The 19,450-nt window shown below is 36.9% G+C and overlaps 1 protein-coding gene across 1 annotated transcript in view; it reads left to right on the forward strand.

Moving 5' to 3' along the window:
• Positions 1–19,450, forward strand: part of ASZ1 (ankyrin repeat, SAM and basic leucine zipper domain containing 1) — a 77,307-nt gene that overhangs the window by 47,452 nt on the left and 10,405 nt on the right. The window contains exons 6-9 of the mRNA XM_036327076.1: positions 630–705; positions 2,306–2,362; positions 3,566–3,675; positions 16,280–16,385. Coding sequence (XP_036182969.1) covers positions 630–705; positions 2,306–2,362; positions 3,566–3,675; positions 16,280–16,385 — 349 coding nt within the window. The remainder of the gene's footprint in view (positions 1–629; positions 706–2,305; positions 2,363–3,565; positions 3,676–16,279; positions 16,386–19,450) is intronic.

The following is a 19,450-nucleotide window of genomic DNA, read 5'->3' on the forward strand; positions in this document are numbered from 1 at the left end:
AGTGCTTTATTCTCCAGAATTTTAGAAAAATTTTATATGTGTGTATTGACAGTAATGAGGATAATTTTTGACTTTATACAAAATATCCACGATAAAATTTATTTCTAAAAGGTTCTAAGATTATGTTTTTGTTAGTGCTCAGTTTTTTTGAACACTAAGTTTTTAGCAGATTTCTGATTTTTATAAGCTAAAATTAAAAATACACATTTTTTTCTGAACACCATTGTTCAGTATAGGCCACAAAATTATTATCTATTTACCCATATTTAAAATTATTATTAAATTCTTATTTTCTGCAATTAGTTTTTCTTATACAAAATCTCACAAGGAATATATATATATATATACACACACACACACACACACATATCAGCAGTTATTTTCATTCTTAGGAAAGATTATCTATATTTTACTATCACCATTTACTGTCACATGTTTACTTATATCTTTACTCAAGAAACCTTTCTTATTCCTGATATAACATAGAGCTGTTGTGTAAATATGCAAATATATTTTACATATAGTCATTTTTACTCATTCTCATTCTTTCTCTGCATTATAAATACTTATTTATTGTTTGGGCATTTGTAGTCTTTTTCTGAAATTGACATTGCTATAAATATATATAGTTCATATACAGCATTTGGAGACCTGGAAGTATTTTTACATGGTCTTGGACTTGAACATATGACAGATTTATTAAAGGTAAGACATTGTATAAGCTACAGTAAATTACTTATATTTGTTGGTTAACATGACATTAAATACCCATAAACATGCATGCCTATGAGGAGTCCCAAATGCACTATTTTCTGTAATTTGTACTTAAAGCATTTTGAAAATCTGTTCTTAAAAGAGTTTCAAAAATTTGTACTTATAAGCATTTTAAACATTTATTATTCTATAAATTTATGTAAATTTTATGGCTGGGATAAACAGCTTTTACTTACTGCCTAAAGCTTCACGAAATCCTGCTTGTACATCTAAGCCCTTTGTTTTTGCAATTGCTTATCTTCCTGTATAGAATATTAGAAGAAGCATGATTTTAAACCAAATAAACCTGGGATCAGATTCTTGCTTTAATAATTATTAACTGAAATATGTTACTTAAATATCTCCTTTTTTCATGCTGATGATAATAATACCTAATGTAGGGTTATCATAAAGATTAAATTCATATGCCATCCACTGTTACAGGTAATTTAGGTATGAATTATGGGGTTTGAATAGATGACAATTATAAGATAATTAGAGGCCTGGTGCACGGATTCGTGCACTGGTGGGGTCCCTCAACCTGGCCTGCACCCTCTCGCAATCTGGGACCCCTCGGGGATGTCAGAGAGCCAGTTTCGGCCCAATCCTCGCAGGCCAGGCTAAGGGACCCCACCAGTGCACCCTATCTTGATGTTTTTCTATGCTTTTCTGCGTGTATATTTAATTCCTCTTTTATTTTCAAACTAGAGGCCCAGTGCACAGATTCGTGCATTGGTGGGGTCCCTCAGCCTGGCCTGAGGGGATCAGGCTGAAACTGGCTTTCCAACATCCCCCGAGGGGTCCCAGATTGCGAGAGGGTGCTGGCCAGGCCAAGGGACCCCACCAGGCCTCTAGGCTGCATATAAGATCTTTGGTTAATCTCTTTCCGCCCTCCCCCTCTGAGATTCATCAGTCTGTTCCATGTATCCATGTCTGTGGTTTTTGCTCCTGCATTGAGCATCTGCCCCCTGGTAGTCAATGCACGTTATAGCTACCGGGCAGTTGGCCAGTCAACAGGTCACTTAGGCATATATATATATATATGTGTGTGTATATATATATATATATATATATATATATATTGATACTGAAGGATTAAAGCACTATTTATGATAGACTGTCGTTCGAAATACGCACATTCTGTTTGGGTAGTTCAAAATTAGACTTCCTTGTACAATCTTGAAACTTCTTATTTGAGATATATTGAGTAAAACTAAATGTTATTGGTGGTTTAATGTAATATAAATAGAAATTTTAAAAATTCATAAAGCATAATTTCTATCCAATCATATAGAGTAAATATAAATTGTAATCATTGTCTTTGAATCTGGAAAACTAGCTATATTTATACTTTTTAAGGTAATTATACATATTTTGACATTTATTACTATTTACCTAGTGGTGTAATTCTGTACCTGCATAATCCTATCCCCTCTAGAAAGTTGAAAGTTGTTTAGGAAGGTAGCTTGTAACTAACTTATATGCATGTGGCTACTTCCTCATCTACTGTTTTATTTATATTAAAAGGTGGCATTCTTTTTCCTTTCTACAGGAAAGGGATATAACTTTAAGACATCTTTTGACCATGAGGAAAGATGAGTTTACAAAGGTAGTATCAGTTTCAAAAACTGCAGACATAATCTTTCATATTTCTAAAATTTTAGATGGAACCTTTTATTTTCTATTTTAAAGATCCTAGGTTCTAGAGCAGTGATGGTGAACCTTTTGAGCTTGGCATGTCAGCATTTTGAAAAACCCTAACTTAACTCTGGTGCCGTGTCACATACAGAAATTTTTTGATATTTGCAAACATAGTATAAAAAAGATTTATATTTTTGATATTTATTTTATATATTTAAATGCCATTTAACAAAGAAAAATCAACCAAAAAAATGAGTTCGTGTGTCACCTCTGACACGCATGTCATAGGTTCACCATCACTGCTATAGACCATGAGTGATATTTTGCTAGGTTTTTTATTATATATGATTATAGATAACCAAAATCTTCTGTTATGGTGTTGTTATTTTAAGAACATTCAAAATCTTAAGAATTGATTTTTCTTTTGATTAGTCATGACATTTCAATTAAAACTCCTCCTTTATTTCTAAATATAAATTAAAATTTTAAAACAGGTTACTTAGAAATAAGAGGTGCTTTTTGTATGAGTATGAACGTGTCATCCAAATATTGCCTTTTGCTGGATTCTCATAATGGTCAAGACCTGTTATTTCATCATCTGATATTATTAAGCAACAATTTGAAAACACTGTGGGGAATATGAGAGTTACTTTAATAAATAGGACACTTAAAAAGTAATGATCTTTCTGAACATATTGGAACACATTGGCATAAACACACTGAAACTTGAAATCTTTAGTATCACTGAAAATCGAAATAAGCATACTAATTAGCTAAATCCAGGAAAGAAAATTTAGTTAATACTAAGGGTAGAATACAAACATAAAGAAGACAGTTCTCATGTAATCACAGATATTTCAAATAATATTTTGAAGGAAAAATTGTATTACTGTGGGTTTTTAGACTATATATTAAAATCTAGTCATTTATTTTTAGAATCCATCACAACTGTTATGTATTGTAAAAAATTTACTGAAGTTACTACATATCTAAGTATTTTAATAATGTAAGCTTCTTAGTCACAGCTACAAGCAAATCATATTTTTTCAGTGTTATTTTTTCTATATGTATCTTTTTTCAAGATGTGAATCAAGTAGAAAACTTCTATAGTAATTTTGAATATTATTCATGTATGACTATCTTATCGCACCTTGAAATTATATCTATTTAGAATGGAATTACCAGTAGAGATCAACAGAAAATTCTGGCTGCTCTTAAAGAACTAGAGGTAGAAGAGATAAAATTTGGAGAATTACCTGAAATAGCAAAGTTGGAAATCAGGTAAAATTAACTTACTGGTTTACATTAATACTGTTTAGAAACAACTGTTCTTTTTTTTTCAGTTTAATTTTGACAATGTTTCAGTCATTTTACTTCATGGCATCATTTCCCCAGATAGCTCATTTTGCAACACTTTGTTATAAAATGGGAGATACTTTATAAAGTCGACTTTGAAGTTATTTTACCAAGATTTAAATGTCAAATTGAAAATATAGTGTAGTGATATTTTCATTTAGGGCAACAAGAAAGTGTTTCTCCTATAGCTCAGCTCTATTTTCAGCTATAAAGTTCATTTTCAATATTATAAATTTGTCACACACTGATAGTTAATAACATTAGTAATCTAAAATCTATTTTGAAAAGAATATTTGAGTTTATTAATGTATTACTGAGTATTAAAAGTTTTAACTTTTATTTGAAACAATTATAGGAGCCCCCATGTACCCTCATCCAGTCTCACACAATGTTAATATCTTGCTTAATAAGATATCACAATATCAAAATATCAGAACCAGAAAACTGATATTGGTACAGTCCACATAGCTCATTCATATTTCACCAGTTACACATGTACTCATTTGTATATATGTATATAGCTCTATGCAATCTTACCATTTAACTAGAGGCCCGATGCAGGAAATTTGTGCAAGAGTAGGCCTTCCTTCCCCCAGCTGCAGGCACCGGCTTCCCTCGCAGCCCAGGCTTCGTCCGGAAGGTCATCCGGAAGGATGTCTGGTCTAATTAGCATATTAACACTTTTATCATTATAGAAGATAAAATATAGCTTCGTGTACCTACTTTCATAGTCAATACACCTAACATACCATTACCACAAGGCTCCCTCATAGTACCCCTTTATAACCACACCTCTCCCTCCCTTCTTCCCTAACCCCTAGCAACCAATAATTTGTTACCTATTTTTATAATAATGTTATTTCATGAATATTATATAAATGGAACCGTACAGGATGTATCCTTTTTTGATTGGCTTTTTTCAGTCAGCCTAATTTCCTTGAGGTTCACTCAAGTTATAGCCTATAAAATATAATACTTACAAATTCAGTAGTATAATCACTAGTTAGTCTGCCTAAAACTAATGTTGCAGCTATGATAAACATAAAACACATGAATAATAGATTTCCACATTATTTTAAAATTTAGAGGTTTTTCAGGAAAAATATAGATAGATGATCCAGGTTTTTTTAAAAAACTTTATTACAATGTTAAATTATTTTCCTTTCTCTTAATACACCTCTTTATAACAAGATATGTTTTCAAAATAATTCCTCATAATTGCTTCAAAATAACACTTAAGCACATTGTGAAGGATTTCAGTTGTGAGGAATTAAAATCAGCAAACTTTGAATTACTTGGTTCATTTTCTTTACTTAACTTATATTATGAAGGAATATTCTAAGTTTTACATGCTGACTTGCAAATTAAATGTTTTAATATAACTTATGTGTATGATGGCAGAATTGCCTATACAAATTTATTTTGTGGATTTTATACACTTAAAGAATGTGCAGAATACTGAATGGTTTACTTATTAAAACTGCTGAATTTTTTTAACAAAATAAAACTGGAAGACATATATTTTAGGAATTTGACCTTGTTATTAAATCACAGACTTTGTTTATATGCTGTTAAGGAAAAGGTTTTACTTCCCATTTATTCAAAGTCATTCTTTAAAGAAGAAATTAGTCATTAAGTCATAAGAAAACTAACAGCAAGAAAAGTTGAACTGATTGATTATAATCTTCTGATAATGTGATTTTAACAATTTAGCTACTGATTTATTTTAAGATACTTTCTTCTGTGTTGTAAATTTTCTAAAATACTCTCTCCTACAGTAACACATGCACAGTACACTTATTTTTTCTACACTTAGCCTTAGTATGTTTGCAGATTTTTAGAATGTATTTTACAAATATTAATAACTATTATATTACTACTTTGAGATATTTTGAACAGCAATAGTTGTTTTCATTCATGTCTTGACACTTTCAACAATTTCTGCTAGACCTTTTCTCTAAGCCTATCTGACATCTACTTAAATTTATCAAAGGCATCTCAAAAATATTTCCATTAAGAAAACTGTTTCTCCGCCAAAAGGAAAAATCTGTATAGATACAAAATTTTATGTAAAAATATATTGTTCACATCTGTTATTTATAAGCTTTCTAAAATCAGAAACCTACATATTTAACAGGGGAATTGTTGAATTACATTGCATCAATATAATTATTGTATTGTGTCATTAATATTATGAGACTTAATGTCATGGGAAAATACAATAAGTATAAAAAGCATAATATAAAATGGAGTGTGAAGTATAGTGCTAATTATATACATGCATAAAAAAAATACTGGAAGAAAATGTGTACTATAAGAAAATATTCTGAAAGAAAATAGTTATCAGTCATTTTCTTTGGATGATAAGAGTACTGGTAATTTTAACTTTTTTAGATATTCTGCAATGAGCACAGAGTACATTTATTTGGAGTACCTTTATTTAAAGTATAAATTTTATTTTAATACTTGACTTTACATTTTAAAAATATGGTCTGTTGTTTTACTCTGGTGAACACTATGTTATGCTGCAGTATCAAATCTATGATATCAAAGTTTATATCTTTATCACTTATATAATGCAAGTAGCTCTCCTCCTTGTTATTATTCTGAGAACAGGCTGGAGCAACAGCCCCAACCAGGACATGCTGCTCTTGTGGCAAAGGGAAAAGAGAGCTGAAAGAACCAATCAGTCACTCTTAAAGCTTCTGTTCAAAACAGTCACTTTCAGTCATATTTTATTTGCCAAAGCAAGTCACACTGCCAGCCTTATGTCACTGGGGCACGGAGTATAATTCTATGACAGAGAGAGGCCTGGTAATATTTAGCACAGTAGAAAATACATAACTTCATCAAGTAATACAATATACTATACCTATGCCATATCTGCTTACTTTTAATTCTTTAAATATGTACAGAATTATCAGGGTTTCCATGTAAAGATATATAGGGGGAATCCTGTACTGCTCTGGGTTGGGGGTGGGTAGCCATTCACATAGTTGTATTTTTTACAGCTTACCTATCCATACTCAGTAGCTCTGAACATTATACAAGAACTAGAGGTCCGGTGCACAAAATTTGTGCATGGGAGGGGGAGTGTCCCCTCAGCCCAGCCTGTAACCTCTCCAATCTGGGACATCCTTCTCACAATCGGGACCGCTGGCTCCTAACTGCTTACCTGCCTGCCAGCCTGATCACCATTAACCACCTCTGCCTGCCCGCTAGGTTGCCCCCAAATGCCCTACCCCCACCAGCCTGGTCGCCCCTTACTGCCCCCTGTGCTGGCCCAGTTGCCCCAACTGCCCTCCTCTGCCGACCTGGTCTCCCCTAACTGCCCCCCTGCCAGCCTGGTCACCCCCACCTGATGACCTGGTTGCCTCTCACTGCCCCCCTTGCCGGCCTGGTTGCCCCCAACTGCCCCCCCTCTGCCAATCTGGTCGCCCCTAACTGCCCCACCACCACCAGCCTGGTTGCCCCTTATGCCCCCCCCTGCCGGTCTGGTTGCCCCTTACTGACCCCCTGCCAGCCTGGTCACCCCCAACTGCCCCCACCTGATGGCCTGGTTGCCCCTCACTGCCCTCCCTGCTGGTCTGGTTGCCCCCAACAGCCCCCTTGCCGGCCTGGTTGCCACACACAGCCTGTTGTTGTCAATAAGTAGCTCTGTTGTCAATAAGGTTGTCCCTCACTAACCCCCCTGCTGACCTGGTCACCCACGCAGCCTGCTGTTCGGTCGTTACTGTGACAGCATCCTGGACAATTTGCATATTCCTCTATTAGTATAGATGGTATGTATTTTCCTTTTATTCATTAAAACTCTAATTTTGTTCATTATTTTACTTATTTGGACTGAGTTCTTATCATCCTTTCATCTGAATAAGAGTTTATATTATATGTGTGTGTGTGTGTGTGTGTGTGTGTGTGTGTGTGTGTGTGTGTGAAGTGCCTATGTAGAATTTTATACCTGCTCTCAGTTGATATTTTGAATGAGAGTTCTCAAAGCATCTTAATTTCCTTGAACTCATTAAATAAAAAAGACACAGGTCATTAATGAAATACCCTTGCAGTAATTACTCATTCTTTTCATTGATAATAAATAAAATTTGAGTATTTAAAGAGTACTAACTGTGCCGTACATAAATATTACGTGGAAACAAAACTGATCTAAGTAATGACTCCTGTTATTTTAAGTAAGATCAGAAAGAAAAGGGAATGAAGAGTTATATTTGTTTTTAAAATGCCTTTATAAATACCACTTTTCCTATCCCACCACTGCCACCAAAAAAAAAAATACCACTTTTCCTAAACAGAACAAGAGCTTATCTAAGTTATTTTTCATTTTTAAATCTTTATTGTTGAAAGTATTACATACATCCCCTTCCTTCCCCTCTAACCCCTTCTAGCCCACCCTCACCCCAGTGGCTTTCGAACAAGTCACTTCTCTAATAGCCTTCTAGAACGAATTAAGTTCAAGAACCAAGGTTCCACTGCATTTATTTGATGCACTTGTCAATTGGATTGTTTTCTTAGTTTTCCTTTCTGATAGTTCATTATTAATGTATTACAGCAACTGATTTCTAGATATTTGTTTTGTGTCCTGCTATTTTACTGAATTTACCAGTTATAGTAGTTTTTGTGTGTGGAATCTTTAGGGTTCTCTATATACAGTATCATGTCATCTGCAAATAATGACAGTTTACTTTCTTCTTTCCAACTTGGATGTCTTTTATTTCTAGGACTTTCAGTACTATGTTGAATAAGAGTAGTGAAAGTGGACATCCCTGTCATGTTCCTGATCTTAAAGGAAATGCTTTTAGTGTTTCCCCATTGAGTATGATGTTGGCTGTGTGTGTGTGTGTGATCTATAGCCTTTAATGTGTTGAGGTATGTTGCCTGTATTCCAACTTTACTGAGAGTTTTTATCAGAAATGGGTGCTAATTTTGTCAAATGCTTTTTCTGCATCTATTAATATGATCATATGGTTTTTACACTTAATTGTGTTTATGTGGTATATCACAGAAATTTGCAGATTTTGTACCAACCTTGCATTCTAGAATAAATCCCACTTGATCATAGTGTGTGATTTTTTTAATGTGTTGCTGGATCTTGGTTGCTAATATTTTGTTGAGGATTTTTCATCTTTGTTGAACAGGGATATTGGCCTGTAATTTTTTTCCCTTTGTAGTATTTTTATCTGGTTTTGGAGTTAGGATAATGCTGGCCTCATAAAATTATCTTGGGAGTCTTCTCTCTTCTTGAATTTTTTGGTAATAGTTTGAGAAGGATAGGTTAATTCTTCTTAAAATGTTTGGTAAAAGTCATCTGTGAAACCATTTGGTCAGGGACTTTTGTTTGTTGGAAGTTTCTTGGTTATTGCTCCAGTTTCTTTAGTTGTAATCAGCCTGCTCAGATATGCTGTTTCTTCCTGATTCAGTTTTGGGAGATCTTATGTTACTAGGAATTTTTATATATCTTTCAGATTGTTTAATTTGTTGGCATATCCTTGTTGGTAATATTTTCTTACAAGCCTTTGTATTTTTGTGGTGTCTCCTTTTTCACTTCTAATTTTATTTACTTAGGTCCTCTATTTTTATTTCTTGATAGGTTTTCTTAAAGGTTTATCAATATTGTTTATCTTCCAAAAAACAGTTTTTGGTTTCATTGATCTTTCATATTGTTTTTGAATACTCTATTTTGTATATTTCTGCTTTGATTTTTATTATTTCCTTTCTTCTACTCACTTTGAGCATTGTTGATTTTTTCTAGTTCCTTTAAGTGTAAGGTTAGATTGTTTGATATTTTTCATTTGTTTCTTTTTTTTTTAATATATTTTTTATTGATTAAGATATTACATATGTGTCCTTGTCCCCACGTTACCCTCTACCCCCCCCCCCCCGCTCATGCCCTCACCCCCCCGTTGTCCATGTCCATTGATTAGGCCTATATGCTTGCATATAAGTCCTTTGGTTGATCTTTCCCCCTTACCCCCACCCTCCCCTACCTTCCCTCCAAGTCCCGACAGTCCAATCAATGCCTCTCCGTCTCTGGATCAGTCCTTGTTCATCAGCTTATGTTGTTCATTATATTCCACAAATGAGTGAGATCATGTGGTATTTATCCGCTCTCCAGTTCCATCCATGCTGTGGCAAATGGTAAGAGTTCTTTTTTCTTCTTCCTCTTCTTAAAGAATACCTTTCAGCATTTCATATAATGCTGGTTTGGTGGTGATGAACTCCTTTAGCTTTTTCTTATCCGTGAAGCTCTTTATCTGACCTTCTATTCTGAATGATAGCTTTGCTGGATAAAGTAATCTTGGTTGCAGGTTCTTGCTATTCATCACTTTGAATATTTCTTGCCACTCTCTTCTGGCCTGCATGGTTTCTGTTGAGAAATCAGCTGACAGTCGTATGGGTACTCCCTTGTAGGTAACTGACTGTCTTTCTCTTGCTGCTTTTAAGATTCTCTCTTTATCTTTTGCTCTTGGCATTTTGATTATGATGTGTCTTGGTGTGGTCCTCTTTGGATTCCTTTTGTTTGGGGTTCTCTGCGCTTCCTGGACTTGTAAGTCCATTTCTTTCACCAGGTAGGGGAAGTTTTCTGTCATTATTTCTTCAAAAAGGTTTTCAGTATCTTGCCCTCTCTCTCCTTCTGGTACCCCTATAATTCTGATGTTGGTACGCTTGAAGTTGTCCCAGAGGTTCCTTACACTATCTTCATATTTTTGGAATCTCTTTTCTTTTTTCTTTTTCGGTTGGGTATTTTTTGTTTCTTTGTATTTCAAATCTTTGACTTGATTCTTGGGATCCTCTTGTCTGCTGCTGGATCTCTGCAAATTATTCTTTATTTCAGTCAGTGTATGCTTAATTTCTAGTTGGTCCTTTTTCATGTCCTCCATGGTCTCACTATACTTATTGAGGGATTCATTAAATTTATCGGCGGTTTCCATAAAATTCTTGAAAAACCTTATAAACGTGGCCTTGAACTCTATATCCAATCATTTGCTTTCCTCCATTTCTGCCATTTGTGACCTGTTTCTTTGTCTCCGCATTTTGGCAGCTTCCCTGTGTTGATAGAGTGGCCCTGCGCGCCAGGTGTCCTGTAGGGCCCAGTAGCTCAGCCTCCCCAGTTACCTGGGGTGGACACTCTTGGTGCACTCTTGGTGCCTTGGTTGTTGTAGAATCACTGGGAGGAATTGACCTCCAGGCCAGTTGGCTGTGAGAATCAGCTGTGTCTAAAGTGGGAGAACTTCTGTGCTGAAGACACCCTTCTGGGGCAAGACTTGCTTCAGTGGGGCTTTGGTGCTCACTCAGTCTGCTCCCTGAGTGTGTCCCTTATGGATCTGAGGAGTTGCAGTCTGGATGGTCCCCCTCTGACCACTGGGTACAGTGGCTCCTGGATCTAAGGAGGTGCTAATTCAGCCTCTTCCTGAGGCTACACAGCAGGAGCCACGAAGAGGCTCAGCTGTGAAGCAATGCAAGCCGCTGCGGGGCCTTGGGCCTTCTCTTGGAAGTTCCGGGTCTGCCTGGCTCTGCTGCAGTTAGGTACATTCACATGCAAAAGCCTCTGCCGCAGCCTGGGTGGGGCGGGGTCTCAGGGAATCCAAGGGCGGATCAAGGAGTGGTCTGCCTGGCTCGGCTGCAGTTAGGTACATTCACATGCAAAAGCCTCTGCCGCAGCCTGGGTGGGGCGGGGTCTCAGGGAATCAAAGGGCGGATCAAGGAGCTATGGCTGATTCTCCGCCCGGAGTCGCGGGTCTCAGTGACCCGCTAATTGCTGCAAGCACCTCTGAGGGAAAGCCGCCTTCAAGTTCGCCCGCTGCCGGACAGACCAGCTTCTCCCCGTATGAGTCCTGGGTCCCCAGAGACTTCCCGGAACCGGAGTTCAGAGCAGTCGGGAGCTTGTGATTCAAAAAGACAGCCGTGTCCTCAGGTGCCACCCCCTTTCCTCGCCCGCGCGAGCCGCCGTACCTCTGCACTTCACCTCCGCAGCGCCTCTGGCTCTCAGCATGCTTTTCTTTCCTTCTAGTTGTAGAATTTACACTCAGCCAGCCTTTCTGTTGTTCTGGATGATGTTTGCTCAGTCCTTTGTGGTAATTTTCAATTGTTGTGTGAGGCGACAATTTCCCGGTGTTTACCTATGCCGCCATCTTCTTTCGTTTGTTTCTTAAGGTAGGCCTTTGATAGTATGAATTTCTCTTTTAGGACTACTTTGGCTGTGTTCTATACATTTTGGATTGTTGTGTTTTTATTTTTCTTTGTCTGGAGGTAATTTTTTACTTCTTCCTTTAACTCACTGTTAACCAATATTTTTGTTTAGTAACATGTTATTTAGCTTTAATGTTTTTAATTTTTTTATAATTGATTTCTAGTTTCATATGATTATGATCAGATAAGATTGATATGATTTCAATCTTCTTAAATTTATTGAGACTTTGTTTTGTGTGCTAACATGTTGTCTATCCTAGAAAATGCTCAATGTGCCCTTGGAAATAATGTATATTCTGCAGCTTTGGGGTGAAATGCTAAAGTTTAAAGTATTTTCTATAAACTGCCTTTTTTTCAACTTATAAGACAAAAGGACTCATTTTAAATTAAAATACTATATAAGTTCTAGCAATGTGTCTTAGAGAAAATTTTGCTGTTAAGTTTCATTGGAGGCAGAACTTGCTTGCTATTTATAACCTTTTCTCCTAGAAACAACATGAAAGAAACTTTGTATAGTGTATAGTTAAAACTTCTGCCTTATAAGAATTTTGTTTGCATTCAGAAGTACCTTTTGGTCCCATAGTAGTAGTTTTGTCTGCATTTTTATTATAGTGCATAATGCTAAATGATGCAGAAAGGTTATTTCACACTCTTGTCAACTCTTGATATTAATGTCCTATTTTTTGTCATTCCACTAGAATGTAATATTTTATTTTCTTGTAATCCTTTATTTATTAAAATTTTATTTTTTCTTTTTCTTTTAATTACCTATTGGTCCACTTTTGTATTGGGTTGTGTAGCTTTTACTGTAAATTGGCTTCTGTTACTGAAACTAATCTAGTCACCACTGTCTCTTCATTGCTTGACCTTTTCCTCATTCTTGAATCCATTCCCTTCATTGTCTTTCATAAAAGACCTTAACTCCTGATTTTCTTCTTCTCAGGCTACTTTTCCTTTTATAAGTTTTTTTTTTTTTTTTTAACCTGTCTCAACTCACCCCTCTTCACAATATGTATTTTTATGTCTTCTTCATGATGACAGTTATGATTTCTGTTTAGTGACCAAATTACAGATGCCTCTAATACTACTGTAGTTTATGTCTCCATTCACAATTGAAGACTGAATTTCTGTTAGAGATTAGTGAAAATAAAGATGTAATTTTTTCCCATCTAAGTTCACCAGCTCCCTGAATTCTATTTGGCCTCATGATTGTGTGGACCTCAGAATAGGTACACACCTAACAAGACTGCCACTTTCTGTTGCTTACTGGTCATTTCCACCTACATATCTCATATCATTGACATCATTATTATAATTAAACTAGAGGCCCGTTGCACAAAAATTTGTGCACTCGGGGAGGTCCCTCAGCCCGGCCTGTACCCTCTCGCAGCCTGGGACCCCTCCGGGGATGACCACCTGCTCCCTGGGGGATCGGGCCTAAGCTGTCAGTCAGACATCACTCTGGCAGCCCGAGAGCCCACGGGGGGTGTCCACTTGCTACAGGGAGCAGACCTAAGCTGCAGTCGGGCATCCTTAGTGCTGCTGAGGCGGGAGAGGCTCCCACAACCACCGCTGTACTGACAGCCATCAGCCTGGCTTGTGGCTGAGCAGAGCTCCCCCTGTGGGAGTGCACTGACCACCAGGGGGCAGCTCCTGCATTGAGCATCTGCCCCCTGGTGGTCAGTGTATGTGATAGTGACTAGTCATTCCCAGTTGTTCTGCTGTTAGGGTCAATTTGCATATTACCTTTTTATTATATAGGAGTGCCTGGCCAGCCTGGGTGAGTGGCTGATGGCAGTTTGCAGGATGGTCAAGCCCTCAGCGGGGACCCTCACCCCATGAGGGTGTGGCCAGCCTGGGTGAGTGGCTGATGGCTGTTTGCAGGCTGGCCACAGCCCCTTCAGGGTAGAGGTCCCCCCTGGGGTGCCTGGCCAGTCTGGGTGAGGGGCTGAGGGCCGTTTTCAGGCTGGCTAAGCCCCCCAGCGGGGACCCTCACTCCATGAGGGTGTGGCCAGCCTGGGTGAGGGGCTGATGGCTGTTTGCAGCTGGCCACAACCCCCAGCCACCCAAGCTCCCAGTAGAGGCTGGCTGGAAGCAGGTATCTGGGATTTGTTTAGCTTCTATAATTGAAACATTGTTGCCTTTAGTGGAGGCCACAGCTGACTCAGGGCTGGCAGGAAGCTTGGCTTCCTCCATCGCCTGGGCAACCAAGCCTCCTGCTTGCTCCAGCTCTGTGGCTGCTGGCCACCATCTTGGTTGGGTTAATTTGCATATAGTCACTATGATTGACTGGTGGGCGTGGCTTAGGGCATAGCAAAGGTATGGTCAATTAGCATCTTTGTCTTTTAGTGTAGATTTATTTGAATGCCATGTATATGCTAGACAAAATGCTAGGTGCTTTTCATACATTACCTCCTTGAGTCTTCTTTAGAGTTTTATTATCTCAATTCTAGAAATATGGAAACATTCGGCTGAAGATTAGGCTTTCCCAAGATCATAAATGTGGAAGCTGAATTCAGATTCATGTCTTTCTGACTCTAGAGCCAATGTCCTTAATTTTTATGCCATAATATTATATCTTTATCCCACTTCCCTACCACCCACCCCTAGATTCAGTTCCCTGCTGGTGCCACCACCTTCCATTGAAACCAAATAACAGAATCATCCTAGACTTTCCCTTTTCTTTTACATGCAACCTATCACCAAGTTGTTCAGTTTATTCTCCAAAATGTTTCTTTAAACCATTATCTACCCCTCCCCTCAATCAGACTGCCACTGCTAGATCCTTAGATTAAGCTTATTTTATTGATTTTTTACAGCGAGGAAAGGAGAGGGATAGTTACAAACATCAATGAGAGAGAAACAACGATCAGCTGGCTCCTGCACACCCCCTCCTGGGGATGTGCCCACAACCAAGGTACATGCCCTTGACCGGAATCGACCCCAGGACGCTTCAGTCCGCAGGCCGACACTCTATCCACTGAGCCAAACCAGTTAGGTCAGATTAAGCTTTTCTTCATCTTATCTTAGATCAGCAATTTTCAACTCTTTCATCTCACAGGACATATAAACTAATTATTAAAATTCTGATCTGACAAAAAAAAAGGTATAATTTTGACCCATTCTCGATGGCTATTGTGCTGGCTGTTGTCATTTTTTTTTACTTAACATTGTAGGGGAAAAGAGGTCAGTGCCCCTGACTAAACAGTCAGGTATTACATGTCTTAAGTTTTCTTGTGGCACACCAATTAAAAATCGCTGTCTTATATGAATGTTTCCATTAGTCTCCTACTAATTCTCTCTACTTTCACTTTTATGTTCCTTTAAACTACACTACTTCTCAAATAAGCTTTCTTATACAAAAATCTGATTTGCTTCTTTTCTATTTAAATTCCTTCAATGAAAAAGATAAAATTCAGTTCCTTAGCATGTCACAAACATCTTACCTAATAATAGACAAACATGTAAATTGACAGGCCCTCCGCTATGCTCACCAGCCATTCAGGAGAGTATGCAAATTAACCCAACAAAGATGGAGCTTAATTTGCATACATAGGCATGAAGACCGAAGGCGTGGGTCCCGGGTGCCAGAGGAAAACCGGTGCCAGCAGCCAGGGGAAGGGAAGGCCTATTGCATGAATCTCTTAGTGCAATGGGCCTCTAGTTCCTTAAATAAATGGTTATGTCTATTCTCTTTCCTTACTACTTTCCCATAATTGTGCTTTAGTTATATCTTGGAGACCTCCTACTCTCATACTTTTGCACCTGCTATTCTCTCCATCCATAATTCCTTCTCTTCCTTACCTTTGTTACTTTCTCTTCCTTCCTTACAAACCTATTCTACAGCTCCAGACTCAATTCAAATAACCTTCCCTATGAAGCACTATTAATTCCCTATTCCCATTATACTAAGTTCATGATTTCTGTGTTTTAGATGCCTCCACTATAAACTTAGGTTAACAACAACTACCTTAAAGGAGTTGTTATGAGGAATTAAAGGAATAATAAATGTAAAATAACTAGTGCAGTGCCTTTAGATAGTACTCAAAATCGGTCCTTTAATACTCCTTCTTCATATAACTCTGTGAATAGTGATGTTATAATTGAATACTTGCCTCTCATTCTGAACTTGGAGATTTTGGAGATTTTTAAGATTATAGATTTGGTTTACTTTGTATATTCAATGTCTATTTCAGTTTCTGATACATATTAGGTAGTCTATGAATACATTTTAGAGAATATAATAAATATTATGACTAGACACTGAGTAGCCCAGTAGAATGAAGCAAATGGCTTACATGTGTGATTCCTGTCTGTTTTCTCTTTTTAGTGGTGATGAGTTCCTCAACTTCCTTCTGAAATTAAACAAACAATGTGGCCATTTAATAACAGCTGTACAGAATATCATTACTGAGTTGCCTGTAAATTCTCATAAGGTATTCTACAAAAGTTAAGTGAAGAAAAGTATGAATGCTGAAGAACATTTCAGATAAGTCTATGATAATTAGTAATAGCAGTGATATGTTAAAATTGTATTTTTATTCTAAAAAATATATCAATAATGAAATATGTTTACTATTACTCCTTTACAACTTATTAATTGAAAAACTTTTGTCTGCTAGCCCTCAAGAAAAATGAGTCAGACTAAAAATTAAACTGATCTGTTTATTGTACTTACTATTTGTTCTAAAGGGAATTTAATTTAAAATATAAAGTGACAGGAGACCTAAGTGGAAGTTGAAACAAAACATTGTTAAGTGTTATTAAAAACCATATCAATATATAAGGTGTTTTAGCCCGACCAGCTTGGCTTAGTGGTTGAGCATTGGCCTATGACCCAGGAGGTCACAGTTCAATTCCCTTTCAAGGCATATGCCCAGGTTGTGGGCTCAATCCCCAATAGGGGGCGTGCAGGAGGCAGCTGATCAATGATTCTCATCATTGATGTTTCTATCTCTCCCTCTCCCTTCCTCTCTGAATTCAATAAAAAAATTTAAAAATAGTGTGTTTTGGATTTTATCAAATGTTTTTTCTGCATCTGTTGATAACGATCATGAGATTTTTGTCTTTCAGTTTGTTTATGTGATGTTTCACATTTATTGATTTGTGAATATTGTACTAGCCTTGCCCTGGAATAAATTTCACTAGATCATGGTGTATGATCTTTTTAATATATTGCTGGATCTAATTTGCTAATATTTTGTTGATGATTTTAGCATCTATGTTATCAGAAATATTGGCCTGTAGTTCTCTTACTTTGTAAGGTCATTATCAGGTTTTGTAATTAAGATAGTTCTGGCCTCATAAAAAGAGCTTGGAAGTGTTCCTCCTTCTGGATTTTTGGAATAGTTTGAGGAAGATAGGTATTAGTTCTTTGAATATTTGGTAAAACTCCCTTGTGATGCTGTCCAGGCGAGAGATTTTATTTGCTGGGAGTTTTGTTTGTTTGTTTGTTTGTTTGCGGGTTATTTTTACTGCTTCAGTTACATCAGTTGTTATTGGCCTATTTAGTTTTCTGATTCCTCCTGATTGAGTTTTGGATGCTTGTGTATTTCCAGGAACTTGTCCATTTCATCCATGTTGCCCAGCTTATTAGCATATAGTTGAGTTGTTCATAGTATTTTCTTACAATCCTTTGTATTTCTGTGGTTTCAGTCGTTACTTCATCTCTTTTGTTACTGATTTTATTTATTTGGGTCCTCTGTCTTTGTTTCTTGATGAGTCTGGCTAGCAATTCATCCGTCTTATTTTATTTTTCAAAGAACCAGCTCTTGATTTTATAGATTTTTTGTATTGTTTTATTGGTTTCTATGTCAGTTACTTCTCCTCTGATCTTTATTATTTCCTTCCTTCTATTTCTTCTGGGGTTTTCTTTTTGTTCTCTTTTTATTTCTTTTAGTTGTAGGGTTAGTTCCTTTATTTGAGATTTTTCTTGTTTCTTCAGGTAGGCCTGTAATGTTATGAACTTCTCTTTCAGGACTGCTTTTGCTGTGTCCCATAAATATTTGGGTTGTTGTGTGTTCATGTCCATTTGTTTCCAGGATGTTTTTTTTAATTTTTTTAATCTCATTTGTAACCCAATCATTGTTTAATATCATACTATTGTTTAATAGCATACTATTTGGCCTCCATGTGTTTGAATGTTTTTGAGTTTTTTTTATTGTAGTTGATTTCTAGTTTCATGTGGTCTGATCCAAGAAGTTCCTTGATATAACTTCAGTCTTCTTGAACTTGTAAAGACATATTTTGTATCCTAACATGTGGTCTATCTTTGAGAATGCCCCAGTGCACTTAAGAATAATATTTATTCTGCTGCTTTGGGATTAAATGTTCAGCAAATACCAGTTGAATCAATCTGATCAACTGTGTTGTTTAGGTCACTTTTTCTTTGTTGGTTTTTTTATCTAGAGCACCTGTGCAGTGATATCAGTGGGGAGTTCAGGTCCTCTGCTATGATTGTATTGCTGTCTATCTCTCCCTTAAAATCCTTCATGAGTTATTTTATATATCTACTAGAGGCCAGATGCACGAAATTCATGCAAGAGTCTTGGCCCTTGCAGATCTGGCTGCCTTGGCCCTCGCAGCCCCGGCTTTATCTGGAAGATTGTCCAGAAGGTTGTCTGTATTGTTTCTGTGCTGTCCAGTCTAATTAGCATATTAGCTCTTTATTATATAGGATATATATTTAGCTGCTTCTATATTGGGTGCATATATGTTTACTAGTGTTACATCATATTTTTGGAGTGATCCCTTTTAGTATTATGTAGTGACCTTCCATCTTTGTCTCTTTTTATGGACTATTTTGAAGTCTATTTAGTCAGATATAAGCAATCCTACCCCAGCTTATTTTTCAGTTCCATTTGTATGGAATACTCTTTTCCATTCCTTCACTTTCATCTTTTTAGCATTTCTTGCAATTCTGATTTTGTGGTAATAAACTCTTTCAAACTTTCTCTTGTCTGGGAAGCTCTTCAGTCCACCTTCAATTTTGAATTTTAGCCTTGCTGGATAGAGTAGTCTTAGTTTCAGATCCTTACTTTTTATCACTTTGAATACTCCATGCCATTCCCTTTGCTCTATGATGTTTCTGTTGAGAAATCAGTTGACAGCCTTATTGTAGCTCACTTGTAGGTTATTGACTGTCTCTCTCTTGCTGCCCTTAAGATTTTCTCTATCTTTAGAATTTGACATTTTAATTATGGTGTGTCTTGGTATGGGTCTCTTTGTGTTCATCTTTATTGGGACTCTGTGCTTCCTGAACTTGTATAATTTTTCCCTTCACAAAGTTAGGGAAGTTTTCTGTCATTTCTTCAAACAGGTTTTCTATTCCTTGCTCAGATTCTTCTGCTTCTGGTACCCCTACAATGCAGATGTTGTTCTGTTTCATGGTGTCCCAAACTGCCCTTAAACTCTCATTTTGCTTTTTAAGTGTGTATTTTGGGGGGGTTTTTGCTTTTATAATTGATTTTTTTTTACCTTGTCTCCCAAATTGATGATTAAA

Source organism: Myotis myotis, unplaced genomic scaffold (genome assembly GCF_014108235.1).
Source record: "Myotis myotis isolate mMyoMyo1 unplaced genomic scaffold, mMyoMyo1.p scaffold_m19_p_11, whole genome shotgun sequence".
Classification (NCBI taxonomy): domain Eukaryota; kingdom Metazoa; phylum Chordata; class Mammalia; order Chiroptera; family Vespertilionidae; genus Myotis; species Myotis myotis.